Source organism: Trichogramma pretiosum, unplaced genomic scaffold (genome assembly GCF_000599845.2).
Source record: "Trichogramma pretiosum strain Unisexual culture from Peru unplaced genomic scaffold, Tpre_2.0 scaffold90, whole genome shotgun sequence".
Lineage (NCBI taxonomy): Eukaryota > Metazoa > Arthropoda > Insecta > Hymenoptera > Trichogrammatidae > Trichogramma > Trichogramma pretiosum.
Genome location: NW_019641031.1, coordinates 83,278 through 103,250, shown reverse-complemented (window position 1 = coordinate 103,250; position 19,973 = coordinate 83,278). Strand labels below are relative to the sequence as shown.

The 19,973-nt window shown below is 41.1% G+C and overlaps 1 protein-coding gene across 2 annotated transcripts in view; it reads left to right on the top strand.

Moving 5' to 3' along the window:
* The window catches only part of LOC106657596 (muscarinic acetylcholine receptor DM1), a 30,104-nt gene extending 21,483 nt beyond the window's left edge, over nt 1-8,621 (top strand). For both annotated transcript variants that reach the window (XM_023458049.1, XM_023458048.1), the window contains exons 2-6: nt 666-1,392; nt 1,917-2,196; nt 3,887-4,013; nt 4,680-5,060; nt 7,746-8,621. In XM_023458049.1, the coding sequence (XP_023313817.1) occupies nt 894-1,392; nt 1,917-2,196; nt 3,887-4,013; nt 4,680-5,060; nt 7,746-8,501 (2,043 nt within the window). In that variant the 5' untranslated portion in view covers nt 666-893 and the 3' untranslated portion in view covers nt 8,502-8,621. The remainder of the gene's footprint in view (nt 1-665; nt 1,393-1,916; nt 2,197-3,886; nt 4,014-4,679; nt 5,061-7,745) is intronic.
* Nucleotides 8,622-19,973: the final 11,352 nt, after the last annotated feature.

The following is a 19,973-nucleotide window of genomic DNA, read 5'->3' as shown; positions in this document are numbered from 1 at the left end:
CGTTATTTTTTTCGCCTCTCTCGTGAACCTAGTATCGTCGTACCAATATTCGTTAGGAATCGCTAAAGTCTCGAACAATCTGAGATTGGCCAAAAACACTTTCACTTCACTTCAAAGTAGCTCTCGTCGGGGAAAACGAAGTTGGACATATCAGCACCACAATTCAAGAGTAGATCGACGGAATTCGGCAAAAGGTTAACCAAAGACAATTGCAGTGGTGTCCGGCCCAAATTATCCCGAGCATCGACTTGTATCACTTCACTACGTCGTAATCGTAAAATCCGTCTCTCTCGCACATCGTGCGTGGGGCAATTGGGATCTTGCCCGAACAGGAGTAATTCGTCGACGCTGATTTCAAACTGCCAAACTTGCACCGGCCACGTGAAAATGCGCGAATCCAAACTCGTCGATGTAGTTCACGTCGCATCTGTTGTATATTTCGAAAAGCTTGCCCGGGTAATGGGTCGTCGTCGTCGTCGTAACCGCTGTTAGATAGAAACTTGACGAATCGTATGCCTACGTCGTGATCGAAATTTACGCATTCCCAATAAAAGATGATCATCAATTTTTTCTTTCGGAAAGATGTGTACATGCAATAAATCATTTTTCTACGAAGCAAAAAGGGACTACTTATTAAAGAAAGAACGTTTATAAAATGATTACAGGCAAGGTCGTCGACAAAGGAGAAGAAGAAGCAGAAGAAGAAGAAGAGGAAGAAATAGGAAAGCAGCGGAGCAGGGGCCCCGAAATGAAGTCGACGAGGCAGCCGTCGGTCCTCCGAGGCGCGCGAAAGCGTCGCAGCCGAGTCCGGAAAGCTTAAATTATTAAGCCTGTACACTTGGTGCGCGACAATAGAGTACACACGAAGGAAGCCGAGAGAGAGAGAGAGAGTCATGAGTTACGATTTGGAGCGATTGGCCATGTCGACGTCGACGGACCCGTACAACTACAGCCTCGAGTCGTCCTCGGCCAGCTACAATCAGAGCGTCGAGGTGCCCCTCGGCTATCAGTATCCCCTCTGGAAGGTCATCCTGATCACGGCGGTGGCGAGCTGCCTCAGCCTCGTCACCGTCATCGGCAACATCATGGTGATGGTCAGCTTCAAGATCGACAAGCAGCTCCAGACCATATCCAATTACTTTCTGTTCAGTCTCGCCGTGGCGGATTTCGCCATCGGCCTCATATCCATGCCCCTGTTCACGGTCTACACGGTGCTGGGTTATTGGCCGCTGGGCTCGCACATCTGCGACACCTGGCTGGCCCTCGACTATCTCGCCAGCAACGCCTCGGTCCTCAATCTGCTCATCATCAGCTTCGATCGTTACTTCTCCGTCACGAGGCCGCTCACCTACAGGGCCAAGAGAACCACTGCCAAGGCTGCCTTTATGATAGGTGCGTATAACCAAATTGGCCTCGTTAACCGATATACGAAACGCGACTTTTTTCTCTTTCGCGCAATTAGTGGCCCGCTGCTCCACTCGAGAGTTTCATGCATATATGCAAGAAACCATTTTCATCGCGTCTTCGTCCGATCGGATACGGAGTTTTTTTCTATCTCGACGAGCTACGGCTGTTATTTATTTTCATTTTTTGAGCGAGGCAATTGACGAAAAATCGATTCGAATTAATGTCCGAGCTTCGAGTGAATGAAAACCGCGAGACGACGCCAAAAAGTCACTCCATAAATCGAATGATATTTATTGATTCGAAAAATCATCGTGTATAATGTTGGATATACATTTTGTAGAAATAAATACATCAAACGAAGTAAACAGATTGAAAGGTTGAAATTGGAAATAGCGTACACGAGTAAATAAATACATTTCTATCGTGTAAACCGAGTGAAAAGCTTTTTAATCGATTCATTACATTTAACAATTAAAGCTACAATCAATGTGTTTTTCCGATGTATACAGGATGCGCCTGGGGCATATCGCTGCTGCTGTGGCCGCCCTGGATCTACGCCTGGCCGTACATCGAGGGCGAGCGCACAGTGCCCGAGAACGCCTGCTACATACAGTTCATCGAGACGAATCACTACATCACCTTCGGCACGGCCATAGCCGCCTTCTACGTGCCCGTCAGCGTCATGGCCTTCCTCTACTGGCGCATCTGGCAGGAGACGGAGAAGCGCCAGAAGGACCTGCCCAATCTCCAGGCGGGCAAGCAGGACGCGAGCAAACGAAGCAACTCCAGGTATATAACATAATTTTATGAGGTGTGCGCCCCTATTTTCGGTCAAGTTTGAAGTTTTTTTTTTTTATAGAATTTTGAATGATATATTTCTGACGTTAAGTTGTTGATATTAATTATTGACCGAAAATAGGGATGTACACCTTATACGAGTCTTTTGAAAGAGGATCAGCTTAGTATATAATAAGTACAGATTAGAAAGGTCAAAGTTGTAAACGAATATCGCGCTTGACGCAGTTCATATATACATAAGCGAGTTTGTGATATAAACAGAAGTCTACGGCACAATACGAACGTGTCGCGCTATCCGCGCGACGCAGCAGTCATTTTTGACAATAGCCGAGAGTAGGCGGCATTATTAAAGGCTAAAACACAGTGCAGCAGCATCGTATCCTGCTTATTATGGCAGCGGCTGTCAGCAGACGTATAGTATATTAAACATCGCACTAGTCGCGCGCGGAGCTTTCGCGCTGATGGGATTAACGTCGTCGTCGTCGTCGTCGTCGCGACTCTAAGGGCCCTATTAAACTTCTTCGCGCTTATATGGAACGTATAATAAGTCGACGCAACGCAAAACGCGAGAAGACGCGTCGAATAAAAGTCACCTACTACCGCGTGTAGCAACTATTGCAGCTACTTGCGTGTGTCAGCTGTGTGTGTATATTATAAGTACCTACGGTCCTTCCTGTCGTCGTCGTCGTCGCATACGCCCCGACTAATGTGCATAAAGGCGCTTACGTATACATAGAAACTCGTGCAAAATAAAGTTGAGCCTTTCTACAAGGGAAATCCTCCTCGCTGTGAATATTCGATCGTTTTCTCGAAAATAGCGCGTCTCGAGACTCGTACAACCCAACACGTATAGCTATTAATGAAGTTTTACCGATTGCTCCGAATGCGGCTGCGAATATTATTGTAAGCTGCTCTACGTCGACGAGCTGCTGTTACTGCTTTGTATGCATAGTTCGATGTAAACTTTTGTACTGCGCGCGTCGCAGCGCAGCTTGGCCCTTCCTCGTGTGCAGCATATCGGACTCGAAATATTTCGCGCGTCGATGTAGCTCCCCCCGACCGTCCGTTTTTTACTTTGTAAAGTGTTATAGTCTGCGTGTTACCGACGTTGTAGTACGTACCTAGCCGCAATTCGTTGCTGGAATTTCTCCACGAATCCGCGTTTGAGCTGCCTATACAACTTTTGGTCATTTTCAACATACACTTCTATATGTGTATGTTTCATCGATATTTTTGCCGAAAATTTTTGTTTCGTTACCATTTTTTTTTATTTTAATGATTCGATTGTCGGATTTCGCGCGAGTGGGGCTTTCGTGGCTTTGTCTTTGCAAAGCTTGGCGCGCGAAACGATCGATATATGCAACACTCGCGACGACGACGATGGGATGAGTTTGGACGAAAAATCCGAATTTTCCGCAAAATACAATCGAAAAAAGTGAAACTGACAGACCAAACGAATAGAAATAAAAAAAAAAGTTGATTTTTTAGAAAAAGCTCAGGAGAAAAGATAACAACGCAATGAAAAACTATTTTTTTGAAAATTCAAACTCAAAAATTGAACGAAAGAAAGAGCATGCGAAAAACATTGCAATATGGATACCCGTAAAATTAATATATGAATTTCGCGCTTGATGTTCTCACTTTTTTTCTGCACCTGCGGCACGACGCAACGACACTGCAGCGACGAAGCACTGGACATGGAGGAGTGCAGAAGGCCGAGAAGCGAGTCGAGCACCGGCGCCGGCGACGAGCTGAATTCCACGCATATTGCGGTTTCCTACCTCGACCGGCATTATCCCCAGCACAGGGTGAGTCTTTTTTATATACACATATCCAGCGGTATTATTATGTTCTCTCTTTTTCCTACTTATTACTTCGGACTCGTATATACCTATAACTTTACCTGCAGCGGCGGCCTTGCTCGAGTAACTGCCTCGTTTACCGCGAGTTCCGCAGCCTATCTGTGTGTGTGTGTGTGTGTGTGGGTACACACTCACGATGCCCTTTTAATGCCGTCAATCGCTTGGAATTACTCGCGAGTTTCTTTTTCTCTCTCTCTCTCTCTCTCTCTCTCTCGCCTCCATTCGAATCTTCTAGCTCACTTTCTTCTTTTTTTTTTTTATTTCCTTTTCGCTCTTTTTTTTTCCTCGTAGACCTTATCCTCGTCAGTTCCGTACTCGGTACTTACCGTTATTGCTCTCTTCTCTCTCTCGAGCAGGCCCCCGATACAACATTTGTTCCGCTAGGAAAGCTGCTTTTCCCGAGACTCGAGGCTATACATCCGCGCGCGCGGTGTTGTTATTATTTAAGACGTATCCTATAGGTAAGAGCCGCGGAAAACGAATTAATCAACTCGACGTATTTTATCCGCTATTTATCACGTGGAATTTACGCTTTTCCTTCTTTTTTATCGTATATATATCGAAAAAATTCCATCCCAGAGCATTCCCTAACGTTCTTCCTCTTTTCTGCAGAAGCATCGGCCGCTGTCGTGGACCTGGCTGAAGCTGTGGTGCATCGACTGGTGGCGCAGCGGCCGCGACGAGGACGACGAGGACGACGACGACGACGAGGCCTGCGGCGCCGAGTCGTCGCGCACCGCCCCGGGCTACGAGGAGGCCACCCTCACGCCCGTCTCGCTGGAGACGCCCGTGCCATCGGTGACGTCGCGCTGGGACTCGTTCGGCGTCACCCAGTCGACCAGTCTCAATCTCGACATCAGGGACGCCGTGTCTCAGGGTGGGGGTGGTGGCGCCGGCAGCGGCGAGTACATGAGGCCGCCGCCCGGCTCGAGGACGCCCGGCACCCTCAGCGCCGCCACCATCAGCACCCAGAGGAGCGTCAGCAACGATCCCGTAAGTTCGCCGTGGCATATAACGACGTTCTTTACGAAGAGTAACACATTTTAAATGTGTAACGAAGACTAGTACACAATAATAGTTTTATAATAAAAACTAGCACGTTTCAATTTTTTCTATCTGAAACTAGCACGTTTCAATTTTTCATAATTAAAGCTAGCACGTTTCAGCAGTTACTATAAAAAATAAGTACGTTTATTTAGTTCACGTTTACCCTTTTTTACATATATTTTTTGCGCGTATTTAATATTTCTATAGATTGTATACAGAGTAACAACTAGAAGTATCACATGTCCATTTTTGTGACAAAAAAAAGAACAAATACAATCTTTAATTGTTATTAATTGTGCGTGTTGTGCGCGATTGCACAAAACGATATTAGACATGTCAATTCCTGAAGACTTAAAGAAATTAATAAAAATTTTAATTGGGAGGACGCAGATAAAAGGATCGTATACATGACGAATCATACATGAAACATGCTACTTTTTGTTGCAATATTTGAAACGTGCTAGTCTTTGATACGAATCATGAAATGTGCTAGTTTTCGTTGGGAACAATTGAAATGTGCTAGTTTTTGTTGGGCGTAATTAAAACGTGCTATTTTTCGTTATATTAGCTTTTTTTCCAAACGTGTTAGACTTCGTTACAAATTTCAAATGTGTTACTCTTCGTAAAGATCGTCGATAAGGCTTATGCCCCCTTGATCCGATATAATTAAGCCCCCATCTCGCAGCGCAAAAGTTTATCGTTTTACCCCCTTCGCGCTAATCGTCCTATACACTGGATCTCTTTGAGGAAATAATACACGGCCCGGAAACTTTTTCCCAAAAAGTCGGCGCACGATATATACCTATACGCGCGTATGTAAATATCGATCGCAAAGTTTTGCTTTGACCGAGCGCCCAAGCAGCTGCCGCGCGTTTTAACTTTGTCGCTGCTTATACTCTCGAGCAGAGCTAGCTAATCGTATTTTCTCAAGTAGGTTTACTTGGGCGCTCTCAAAAATAATACAGAGTGGATAAACTTATTTGCCAGGACGGCGCGGGACTTTGGCGCGTTGAATAGAAATTAAAGGAAAACGTCGCAGCTGCCTTTCGTTTAAAAAAAGTTCGCTCGAGCTCGTCCAGCAGCAGCAGCAGCAGTCGCCAATTGTTTTACGCACTCGCGAGAATACGCAAAGAACTAGCTCCCACATTCAGCCTGCTCGAGATAAAACCTTTTTTTTTCCTCGACTATGTTTCGTGCGCGACTTTTCGATTCTCCGCGGGTTTAGAGCAATGAAGTTTTGTCGTAAACAAGCGCCGCGACGTTGGCCAGCTTACCGATCCGCGTTTATTCGGATTTAAGAAAAAATTAATTTCACGGAAATGTTCGCGCTTCTCGAGCTTTTAAACTGAATACTTAAAAAAAACGCCAGAAGGGTGTATTCATTATGTCGCGCGTGCTAGTCTCGGCATTCTTTTCGACGGTTTTCAATTTACGATCGTCGCTCGCTCTTAGCTCGCGCAGGATCGAGCTCAGATATTATATACAAGCCCATAAAATGTTCAAAGCAGGATTCGAAATTTTCGGAATTTTTAAATTTTATCGTCGCGTCGCGTGCAAAGCGGAATAGAAGCGAAAATAAAAAAGGTATAGAAGAAAAGAAAAGCGATTGCTCAAACTCGCTGCTGCGTATCGGCATATAGGCAAGCGTGTGCACATAAACAGGCGCAGGAATACATCCCGCACGTACCACACGTACATACAGTTTAGTAGTACGTATATGTAGCCGAGAGCTCATCAATGTCGGCCTCTCGTAGTACACACGCCGCGGCACATACGTAGACGAGCCGTGTCGAACTATAAGTAGTACAGCTCGACGTCGTACATATGTATAATATGGAATAGTCGGTATGCGCCCGAGTACGTGGCATACCTCGACGCACCGAGAGAGGAAAACGAATAGGTGCGGTGGCGCGTACATATAGCCGCGAAACAATCTTCAGCTGTATATATGTACTATATGTATGTCGCGCGCGCGTTTACTCGATGCACATCCCGCGGCGAGCTTCTTTTATATATTATACAGGTGCATGTGCTCCTATTCGACGATAGTCGAGAGCTGCTGTGTCGTGCTGTGTGTTAGACGACGTATGCGCGACAAAAAGTAAAGGACAAAAATACAAACACAATCATGGGGACGACTCGAGGCGCGTCGTGTATATATATATATACCGTACTCTGAATAAACAAAAAATCCAGCCATCCACCCCCTCTCGAGCGTATATACTAAAGGCGATAGTTTAAAGAGACAACTACTGTATACCATTGCTCCACAAGACAGTTAAATTCTTTCGCTCGGTTATGCACTATTTGCATCCTATATACCTGCCACCCATCTATGTATTATGCACATATTATATCTACTAACAGGACTCGCGCGAATGTAGGTCATATCGGCGCGCGCGTATATACACGCGAAACGTTTGAAACATTTAAATTTAAATAATTCGCGCGCGACCCTTGCATATTAACACGAGCCATGTGTGTGTTGTGTATCGAATTATTTATAGCTGCATAATTTTCATCGATACTCGAACGCGCGCGAATTATTTATCGACGCGTCAATTGGTCATGTCGATCGATCAATTTGCACCCGAAAAAAAAAATAAACGTGCGCTTATTGTGTGTTCGCAGCAAGTCTACACGATCCTGATCAAGCTGCCGGGGCCGCCGAGCGGCAGGGGCGGCCGCTTCACCGGCGCCGTCGAGGCGCCCAGCATCAAGATGTACGCCGACGACGTCCTGTCCATCCAGTCGATCAGGCCGGGCATGGAGCTGAGCAGCGTACCCGGGGCCACCAATCAGGACGTCATCGTCCAGCACGCCGAGCCCCACTACCCGACCCACCAGCATTTGCAACAGCATCATCACCAGCAGCAGCAGCATCACCAGGGCAGCCTCGAGGAGGACACTTGCAGCATAGCGAGCAAGCAGACCCTCGCGCGTCGGCCCTCGCAGATGACCCAGGACTCGCGGATACCTCTCAACGCCAAAAACATTGGCAAGACGGGTGCTGCTCAGGGCAAGCAAGCAGGAGGACCCGGAGGTGGTGGCAAAGCCGCCGTAGTCGCGCCCGTCAAGAAGAAGAAAAAGTCGCAGGAGAAGAAGGCCGACAAGAAGGCGGCCAAGACACTGTCGGCCATCCTCGCGGCCTTCATACTCACCTGGACGCCGTACAACATACTCGTACTGCTCAAGCCGCTTACGGCCTGCACGGGCTGCATACCCCAGGAGCTCTGGGAATTTTTCTACTATCTCTGCTACATCAACAGCACCGTGAATCCGGTCTGCTACGCTCTGTGCAACGCCACGTTCAGGCGCACCTACGTGCGCATACTCAAGTGCAAGTGGCACAGCCGCAACAGGACCGGCGTGAATCGCGGATACTGATGATCAGTAGTGCTGGTGGTGCGGGACTCGTACTCGATTATTATTGGCTCGAGCGTGGCAGCCTAAGAAGGTGCAGTGCATTATATATAGGACGTATATGTACGTGTATGTGTGTGTGCGTGTGTGTGCGTGCGCGTGACAAATCCAAAGTAGATCCAACCAACTTTTTGGTTTTCGACCATCCTTGGGAACTGCGAAAGAAACTGCCCCTGCTCTCTCTCTGCTCCGCTCTTCTCTTCGCTCCCGTTTCCCTGGCAATATATACATATATATATCCGAGCAACTCGACTTGAATGATTTATCGCGAGCTTATCACTCGGGCTTTCTGCTGCACTTCGCGCGAACGCCGAGCGACGAGCTCTCTCTCTCTCTGTGAAGTATTTTCCCCGAGCTTTCGAAATTTAAATCCGTGCGCTTCGATTTCAGTGGCGCGAGAAGAACGCTGGAAAAAAGAAATTCCTTATACAAAACGTAAGTACACAGGGGGGGCACAAAAACGCAATCTTAATAATAATTTCGCGCGATTCGCTTTCGTTCGCGCTGAATGGAGGAATCGGATTTTTAGTGCGGAAAGAGAGAGAGAGAGAGAGCTTTTACGAGGCGATTGCGCGAGGCACTACGTATATAGATCGATCGGACGGACGCGCGCGAGGATATAATTTATGTATAATATATTTCAGAGGCGACTCGTCTTTTTCGCGCACAAGTATATTGCATATACATAAATAAAAAAGTTGCTAACACGCACTGCCTGCGCCGTTGCTCGCGGAAGAGCCCCTCCGACTCTCTCCAACTCTGTCTCTCTCGCTTTTATACATCGATTCTCCATCAGCGACCCAAGGATATTGGACGAAACATTCTTTTTTACAGTCTCTCTCCGTCGTCTCTCGCTCACGATCGCACACGTGTATGGATGAAGCATTTCTGCGCTGCGCATATAAATAAAAAAAAAAAAAAAAAAAAAAAAAAGCAAGAGACGGGAGAAGATCGATCGTTTTGTAAATGGACGCGCGGAGAGCGCGGAGCGACCAATTTGGCTCTCGTGCCAGCCCAGAGATAGAGAGAGAGAGACTGCTCTGCAGTCGTCGCTCTATATACATATATGCACGTTGTAAAAGTCCCGAATCCTCCCGAAAGCTTTTGAATTCGTATAGACGTCTCCGCGCGCGCATGGCCCGAGAGAACGTTTATCTACATCCTCTCTCTCGCACTTGCTTTAATTTCTCCATCGATTTCTATGCGCGTCTGTTTTTGTCGAAACTCGGCTTGTCTCCTCTTCTCTTTTTGTCGACGTTGACAAAAAAACAACAACAACAACAACAAATCGAACAAAAGCAACAAAAAAAGTCCCGACGACGATGTCGAATCGATTAGCAGCAGTCGGTTGCATCGTCTCCCGAGTCGTGGGCTAATTGTCTCTCTCTACCTCGAACGAGCGAACAGCCGATACGCAATGACGATGTAATCGTTATACCTGTCGTGAAAAAAATATAGTTGAAAAAAAAAAGACGTCACCTCGCGCTCGTGTGCCACTCAAAATTTTTTAAGAGGGAGCAAACGAAGAATCTAGAAGAATTTCTTCACGCGAGGTGAAATAGAGAGAGAGAGAGAGATGAGGGAGCGAAGCTTTTTTCTTTTGCCGCCCACTTCACTCGGCCATCTCTCTTGACGGTCGTCGTCGTCGTCGTCGTCTTCTTCTTCGTTGTCGTCGTCGTCGTCGAGCGAAGTAGCGTCAAGAGTGCAAGGAAATAAAAACAAGCAACTAGTAAGTGTTGTAAAGCATCGCCGAGCGACATACTTGCAGCACTGAGAGAGAGAGAGAGACATTTACAAAAGCACCTGCTGTGCTGTACACGAGCGAAGCTTTTTCTAGCTTGCTTACAGGCGTGTCGCCCACTTTTCATATATATATTATATATAGATATGGGTCAAAATAATACTTTTTTACAAAACCGTGCGCACGTATGTCACCGATCTTGACGCGCTTTTGGTATGTTATAGTACATGGTAAAAAGGTCCCAAAAAAAAATTTTTAGACCCCCTCCCCCCTCCTACCCCCCACTTCCGGTATAAACGTCCATTTTCGATCTATATTTTTTCTGAGGACATGAAGCAAGTAAAAAATCTGAAAAAATTCATAAAAATACTTTTCCACAATCCAAACAACCTTGAATTTTTTCAGATTTTTTGAGTGCTTCAGGCCTTCAGATAAAATCATTGAAAATTTCAAAAATCGAGATACGGCGGTATGAGCCGATGTAGTACTCGGAAATTTTTTCAGTTATTTTTCGCATTAAAAAACATAACCTCAATTTTTTTCAGATTTTTTCAGATTACCTAACGCACCTTTTGAAGCCAAAAACCGATTTTTTTGACGAAAATAATTTTTTTAGGACAGTACGGAGCCTCGAAAAATCTGAAAAAAATTTTTTCTTGTTTTTTTCATCAAAATACGTAATCTCAAATTTTTTCAGATTTTTTAATTGAAGGCGATAGCTTCTAGGGCCGAAAAATGCTATTTTTAACAAAAAATGGTTCCTAGAACCCGATGGTTCCGGTGAAAAAATTTGAAAATATTTTTTTTGAATTCCTTGTCAAATTTTAATAAATTTTGACCGTTTCAAAAGTTCGATTGAAGCTTCCTAGCTCATTTTAGAGCAGGACAAAGATTAGTGCAAAATATCTGAAGACGTTTCTGAAGACATTAAGGAATGATAAAACTCGTTTGATGCTCTAAAATGAGCTAGGAAGCTTCAATCGAACTTTTGAAACGGTCAAAATTTATTAAAATTTGACAAGGAATTCAAAAAAAATATTTTCAAATTTTTTCACCGGAACCATCGGGTTCTAGGAACCATTTTTTGTTAAAAATAGCATTTTTCGGCCCTAGAAGCTATCGCCTTCAATTAAAAAATCTGAAAAAATTTGAGATTACGTATTTTGATGAAAAAAACAAGAAAAAATTTTTTTCAGATTTTTCGAGGCTCCGTACTGTCCTAAAAAAATTATTTTCGTCAAAAAAATCGGTTTTTGGCTTCAAAAGGTGCGTTAGGTAATCTGAAAAAATCTGAAAAAAATTGAGGTTATGTTTTTTAATGCGAAAAATAACTGAAAAAATTTCCGAGTACTACATCGGCTCATACCGCCGTATCTCGATTTTTGAAATTTTCAATGATTTTATCTGAAGGCCTGAAGCACTCAAAAAATCTGAAAAAATTCAAGGTTGTTTGGATTGTGGAAAAGTATTTTTATGAATTTTTTCAGATTTTTTACTTGCTTCATGTCCTCAGAAAAAATATAGATCGAAAATGGACGTTTATACCGGAAGTGGGGGGTAGGAGGGGGGAGGGGGTCTAAAAATTTTTTTTTGGGACCTTTTTACCATGTACTATAACATACCAAAAGCGCGTCAAGATCGGTGACATACGTGCGCACGGTTTTGTAAAAAAGTATTATTTTGACCCATATATATATATATAATAACAAGATAACTTTCGGTCTCTAAAAGCTCAGACGTTTACTCACGGCGATATAAAGCTCGAAGCTCTGCGCTGCGAATGCATACACACGCAGATGTATACGTGTATATGTATTCACGCTCGAGGGTGTGAGCGCGCGCGCGAAAATAAAAAGCGTCGATATAGCGCTGCTTCTTGGACGAGCTTTTTTATCATCTTGCTGCCGCGCGCATAAATACATGCACGCGTGTGTGTACTCGCTCATCGAATCCCCGAGCTGCTCGGCTTTTATACGATTTTAATCATTTCGAGAGCGAGAGAGAGAGAGAGAGAATACGTCGCTCACGGAGGAAAAATAATGCTTGCCTCGAGCTTTTTTTACGCACACGCGTGTAGCAGCGATCCTTCTCAAGACGGCCCGAATTTCTAATAACTCGTCGCGCGCACGCGCTTATTGTTTCTCACATTTACATAGGCCGTATACACACACGTAGAGGTGTATATATATATGACGCCGAGTGCATTTGCAATAACGCTGAAAGCACAATCATGAGGCGTATAAAGACCGAAACTGCGTGTTATATGCTCGCTGCGTATAAAAGCTCGCCTCCCTATGTGTGCGTGTGTGTGTGTGTGAGTATATGGATCGCTGTGCACCGTGCAAGTGTACGTGAGCGAGGGAGTATGCACAGCTCCACGTTGTGTACTTATAGAGTGGCAAAAAAAAGGAAAAAAGAAAGAGAAGGAGGCGGCTGAAGGCGTAGTGCTGCGCGCGAGGCAAGAGCCGAGAGCCGAGAGAGAGAGAGAGAGAGAGGAAAAAATTGCTCGGGATGTGCGCGCGTATATGTGCATAAAAAAAACAGAAGAAAAAAACGTCAGTGAAATGAACACGGGGCGAAATGGCAAGAAATAGCGAGAGAGAGAGAAAGATGGAGAGCTCGGGTGGCGCTAGGAAAACTGCAAGCTCGGTGTCTCTCTCCGCCGAGAGACGAGTCGGCCAAGTGCGTGCCGTGCATGTGTCGTCGCGCCGCGCGCGTCTGTGTATCATGGACAAACAAGCGCTATAATACTAACGCACCGAGTCATCGCGCTAATGATGATCGCACAAATGAACTTTCTTACCTCGTACGTATATCGTAGACACGGGTAATGTGTATAGAATATTTATACATAGAGAATAGATATTAAGAGACGAAACAAAAACAATTATTTACGAGAAAATTATAATTGCCAAAGGGGCAGAGAGCAGCGTAAGAAATATAGTCATTCCTATGCGTACACGTAGTATGTAGAAATAATTACTTGTAGGTACGATCAAACATGACGCGTGTGTATGTGTGTGTGTGTGTGTGTGTGTGTGTGTGTGTGTTTACGATACTATTTATAATTATATTGAAAAATGTAGCCATTACAACTGTCATCGGTGTAGCGGAGATGTCGCCACCGTCCCCCCTTATATATATACGATATTCGGCGCCTGTAAATATATATTTGTAACGAGGAATTATATTATTAACAAAAAAAAAGTGAGAGCTGCAACTACACAAGACACACAATCATATTATATACTTGAAAAATTATATATAATATATAAAGGAAACGATTACGAGCCCCATCGTCGGGTCGCGAGGGAGCCGCTAACTCGGATTTTCACGTTTTCATCCCCAGTTTAAATATTTTAACGAGCGTGAACGACAAAAAAAAATTACGATGAAAAACTCGAAAATGACGATTTATACATATGTAACGTACGCGTATACACGTTACAATAATCATTCGCATATAATGACGATTCATATATTATGCGCACACGTACGTATACGTGTGAATGAGTAGAGAAAAAAGTTCAAGGTAAGTTCGAGTCTCGACGAGGTGAGCGGAGACTTTTTTTTTGCAACCAAAAGTAAAATAAAAATACGAACAAAATATACTTACGTATTGCAATATGAATATTTAGGACGTAATTTATACCGTTGTACCGATTATGCTATAGAGGTAAAACTATTGCGATATTGTATTACCGTGTATAGTTCAAAATATTGAGGATTCTAATCGAACGTGCCAAATTAACCAAAGCTTCAGCGATGCCATATTAAATAGCGAGGAAAAATAATAAGTAATAACGAATTAACGAACGAAAAAAAAAAAGATAAAATGATTCTTTCGACTCTGCGACGTTTATTTTCCGAATGTAACAATTAGACATTAAGACTCGTGCTTTTTTCCACCCGTATACTCATGATATATATTGCGAAGCGCGCGAAAGAATATAATTCCACCGGCTCATTTCTCACATAACTGATAAAATAACGAGCGCATTTTTACCTTCCCCCCCCCCTTGGCTCGTTAAAACGTATATGAATTAAAGATTTTATAAATTGAAAAAGATAAAAATGCCGAAATAACGATCTTGCGTATTATTTACGTCTATTCTATGATATCTATAAACCAGTCTTCCATTGACATGCAAAGAATCGAACGCGATCGAAGATATAATAACGCATTATATAGTCTGCGTATTGAATTTTCAATCGTATTATTATAATATATAATGTTAGGGGATGCTATTCGACACTTTGAGATATTTCAATCGTCCCCCGTATCATTGCAGACCATGCATCGTATAAAACTCTGCCAATATAAAATTATTAACGAATAAAATAAATACTCGTATACACCTGATAATATCAACAGAATGCGAGGACCGAGCAGAGTCGCTCTCGAATCGTAGCCGTTTCGTTACGCGCCCGATTTTAAAAACAAAATATTTAGAGAACGCATCGATGAACGAACGAAGCTGTAGACAATATTTCATCAATTTTTTAAGCCATCACGCATCAGGTATAATGAATGTTATTTTTGTCCCGCGTGATACTTCGAAAGCCACACGAGGAAGCACAAAACTTTATAGATTACCGTTGTGAAAAACTTTTCTATTTGATGACGAGGCGCGTTAGAATTTTTTTTCGTACCTCAAGTGTCACACACGTTGACGTTTGTTGAAAAATTTGCTCGAAAATTTTCGGAACGAGACGAGCGTTGTTAATTTTGTACGAAAAGAAAAAAATTGGAAGTAAAAAAGAGATCGTGAAAGTTGTACTGACAAAATTATCGGTATTTCTCTTTGGGAATACGTGAAATAATTCATGCAACCCCTAAAAAAATTAATTATAAAATTAAGTATTTATTTAAATCAGTACTACTTTTTATTTATTCGAGTAAATCTACATCCCACAAAGTATTTCGACAATTTTTTGGATATGTTTAGGTATGAAATAATTTAAAATTGTAAAACTCACGATCAAAGTGACAGATCTTCACTCCATTTTTTTATTCGGATGAAGTTTTTTTGATTCGTCGACAAAACAGTACTGCAATACAATCATAATATATTCGACCTGCAAGTTTTGGCGCGGGAGCGAAAATTAATTACTTCGAAATTAGTATTTGAGCGTAATTCTTCGTGCATCACAACGAGAACAATACAAAACCATTGCAATATTTACGTCACGTATATATGAGACGAAAAAAGAAAAGTTCACGATTTAAACGAAACGAAACAAAAAGGCAAAAAAAAACTTTGAACTATAGCAGGCGCATATTATTGCGGACGTGACGTTACCCTACGTATAACCACGCACATGTATTATATACATAAAAAATATAGAGCGATACTTACTCTTATAAAAATATATCTCGTACGAAGCGACAAAAACCTCCTTCCAGATTCGTACGCATTCAATCCCTGTATCGAACATTGCTCGTTTTAATGTCACCCCGAAAAAAAAAACTCGACATGGTCGCTGAAGTTCTTAATCGTCGATGTTTATATGATAATAATAGCTACATTATACGCGTGTATCAACGCCACTTTATAGAAACGTACGAATTTTAATATAAAAAAAATTTCTACAAAATACGCGTGCAAAAAATCCCTAAGGAAAATAAATCCGGTTAATTTCTCGCTGTATCGATTGTAAAAAAATAATAATATTGTAAACGAAGAGTTTGAGCAACGAGTTTTTGAGTCTATAATAATGAATACATCGACGGAAAACGTATATAATAACAGGGAGTTCTCGAGTTCGGGCGCAGCGCGGCGAGCTTTTCTCACCGAAAAACAAGAGAAAACGAAAAATCAATACTCGATGAATATGGATATAAACAGAGAGCACAGTACAGAGGAAAAGGAAGGATGCGCCGGCGATAACTATATCAGCTGCGAGAATAAAACGCGATGCATTATTGCGCGGCTGTGCATATACACGCGGAGTAGCGGACGAGAGTATAAAATCTTTGGATTTGAAAAATGATCCGCGCGCGCATCGCATGTATAAAACAGCGCCGGGGCTATATGGTGCCAAGCAACGTCCGCGCTCCGAGTGAAACAGAAGCGATATAGTCATCCTCGCCCCCGCCGCCGTCTTCTCCTCTCGATTCTCAGCTTCTTTTTCACTTCCAATGAACTGCCGCTATGCTTGTTTTCCATTCTTTTTTTTTCTCTCTCCTGCCTCCTCTCTGTGTTTCTCGATATTATAATATATTTCCTTCGAGATAACAAGCGCGAGCGTAAATTTTCACTCTCTCTCGCGTTTTCATTTCGCGAGCGTATACACTTATAATACATACAAAACATTATTACGAGAAAAAGAGAGAGAAACAGCCCAGGCAGCTGTCGAGGCTTCTTTTCATAATATTTCCATGCAATCTTCCCAGCTCTCTCGTGGTATTCTTTTATTGCCTTCGATTTAATAAACGAGTGCCGAGCGCTGCCGATGCTCGCCTTTATGTGCCAATTTTTGCATTATCTATGTGGACTTTATCGAGATAGAGGGAGGAGATGTCGATGTTCATCCGCGGCTGCGTCTGAAATCTCGATAATAAAACTCTCGATCGAGAAGAGGAATCGAGCTCGACTTTAACAACTACCCATCACCTGTACGAATAATTGAATATAAAATAAATATGATTTCTTTGCTCTACGAAACCGCGGATATATCCAACTGTTATACTTATCGATGCAGATTGATTGAATCTTCGCGCATTTTTTATCATGTTTTAAAAAAGTGATAATTTCCTTTCTTTGTCGCGAAATATTTCATTTTAAATTACGCTGAAAAAAGGCAGTGAAAAATATAATTTTTGCCACCGACTTCCATAGATCCTTTCAAAGACTGCTGTACACACATATATTGCACACAGACGCGAAACAATTCTTGCCCTGCCCCGCACACGCTATACACATACGGTACGTGAAAAATATGACATTCTCGAGTCTCAATTACGTTAAGACAATTACCGCGGTTAATATAGATATATCATTCTAGACTTGTTGTGTGTTATTCGCGCGCGAAGGTAAAAAAAAAAACAAGGGTAAAACTGAAATTAACGATCCCATATAGCCGTGTACGTGTAATAGGAAAAAAGTGGTGCAAATTTTTTGAAATTACAAGATAATTGTAATACCCTGTACATGATATCGTATGCTATATAATAGTCTCACCTACTCGTATATAAATGTATTAAACTACTATATATGATGTACATGGAATGTATGCATATTTATATATACATCATTTAATATAATAATATACAGGTTGCAAGTCTGTAACCACTATACAGATTATGAAAATCGATATTTTTAATGTTTTACATTATTATATAATAATAATTATAATAATTATAATAATAATAGTAATAGTAATAATAATGATAATACATGGTAATTGTATAATGTAAACTAACCGCTTAACCCGTTGCGTTTTTATATTTTTACACGGTCTACGTATGGCGGATATAATGTAGCGAATAAGCTCAAGAAAATCACGTGTCAAAATGTGTATGTGCGATTGATCCTTAATATTGTTTCTTCGCTAAAAAAAAGAAATCATTCGAAAAGATTAATACGATTTACGTAGCTCATAACACATGAATATTGCAATGTAAGACTCCAATGTTTTAAGTATTACAAAAGTTAAAAAAAAATATACTAAGTACATGATATATAGAATATGATACAAATATACTAAGGAAATATTTTTGTGATTTAAAAAAAGAGAACAATGAACGAGCGGTTATATTGTTGCTTAAAAGATATATTTTTATTTTATAACTCAACACTACGTCGTGGTCATATGTACCCTATATTGCATACAACAACAACAACAAAAACTCGAATTTTTTTATTGTCTTTTTCCTTGAGCGGAGCGCGTATGTCAAGTTATATCACGATACACATTGGTGACCTATATATAATATTGGTATGCATGATAAATCGTTGGTCCGAATTGTCGAACCGAGTTCGACAGGTGAGACGCGAATCAGAAAAGGAAACAAAAAAGAGGAGAGAAAAATTATTCATTGCGAGAGAGAGAGAGAGAGCTGTACAAAAAGTATAATTAATCAAAAGCTCGTTTTAACGAACGCCCCATGAATAATGTCGTCTTCTGTTTGAATCTATCTCGAAACCATATGTAAGTTGCGACTTTTAAACAATCCTATCGAATATCTATTATACAAATAAAATTAATCTAAGAACAATAACATCTCCGATTCATGTCCGCGTGAAAAAAAAACTTTTGCAAGGATACAAATTGTTAAGACGAACTTTTTTAATCAGACTAAGCGAAGGGGAAGAAAAGAAAAACCGAAAAGTATTGTTTTACCAAAGAAAAAAAAAAGTAAAAAAAACATAGCGCTAATGATATACGTGAATGATTGACATTATACTGCAGTGCGGTTGTTTTCTCGTATATACAAAATAAATATAAAAAAAAATACAATGAATATATATGTAAATGATTTTACGAGTCCTCTATATAACATAGAGCGAAATATGTTTTTTGTGAAAAAACGTGTTACAATAATATCTAATATGTATAGGCTCATATTTATAATGTATAAAACAAGAAGAAAAAAATTTACACGACATGTTCCGTTGATCGAAAAAAAAAATACGACCCTATCTAAAAAGTAAAGACAAACGAGGAATGCTATAATTTTCATGACATTATAGCACATTTCGTTTTCTTTTATCGACTAATACGCACGACGTATTTTATATATAAATATAATTATTAAGCGATTAATTTTGACGTGTACAAGTAATTCGAAGGTGAACGATTAATTGTAAAAAGTCCTCGGAAATCAGCAATTTTATCGAAATCCGGACATAAGCGACGAGCAACTTCTTCTGGACCTGAAAGACTTTGAAAATACAAATTACGCATAATTTATAGAATTGAAGTTCGCTTGGTTTGACAAGGCCCTCCGTTCCTTTCGCGCTAATGCATATAAGCCCAACGAATGTACAAGTGTTTTGATTATAATTATCATCCAAAATAATGTCGTGACTCGGAGTTACTTTTGAATTAGACAAAAAAATAATTATTTATATAGTACAATTGTTCTAAAATAATGATGTAACGTCGATGAAGATGATATAAAAGAAAAGCCAACGAAAGTTGACGGAGGAGGGCTCGAAACGATAAAAGCATTGATCAAAGGACTTTTACTTATGAGAAAACAAATGTGAGAAACTTACTTAAAGATATCGACGTTCACAATTTTATGTACAATAAATGTATGAGTATAAATTTGGCCTTAATACATATATATATACTTCGTTTCCTTTACTAATAATAATTTTGACAAAAAATAAACTAAATTAAACAAATAAATAAATAAATGAATAAAAAGATATAATTCATATGATAATAATTTGAACTCTCAATTCCATTTTGATTTATATGAATAACTAAATTTCAAGCACTAAAATATCATTTAATTATATTTACATGCATTAATATCATTTTTGTACTTTCATTTATGTGCTCTATCACTGATTTTTAATTGACCACGCGTAAACTTTATTCGTTTTAGGAACCTCTGCTTGGCTCTTACGTAAGTATAGTTAAAATTATAAAATACTGTTTTACTTAGTCGCTTATTGATTTTATTTAAAAATAGTTTCTAGGTATCAACACAAATGATTGTCAATGAAAAATGTTTAGAG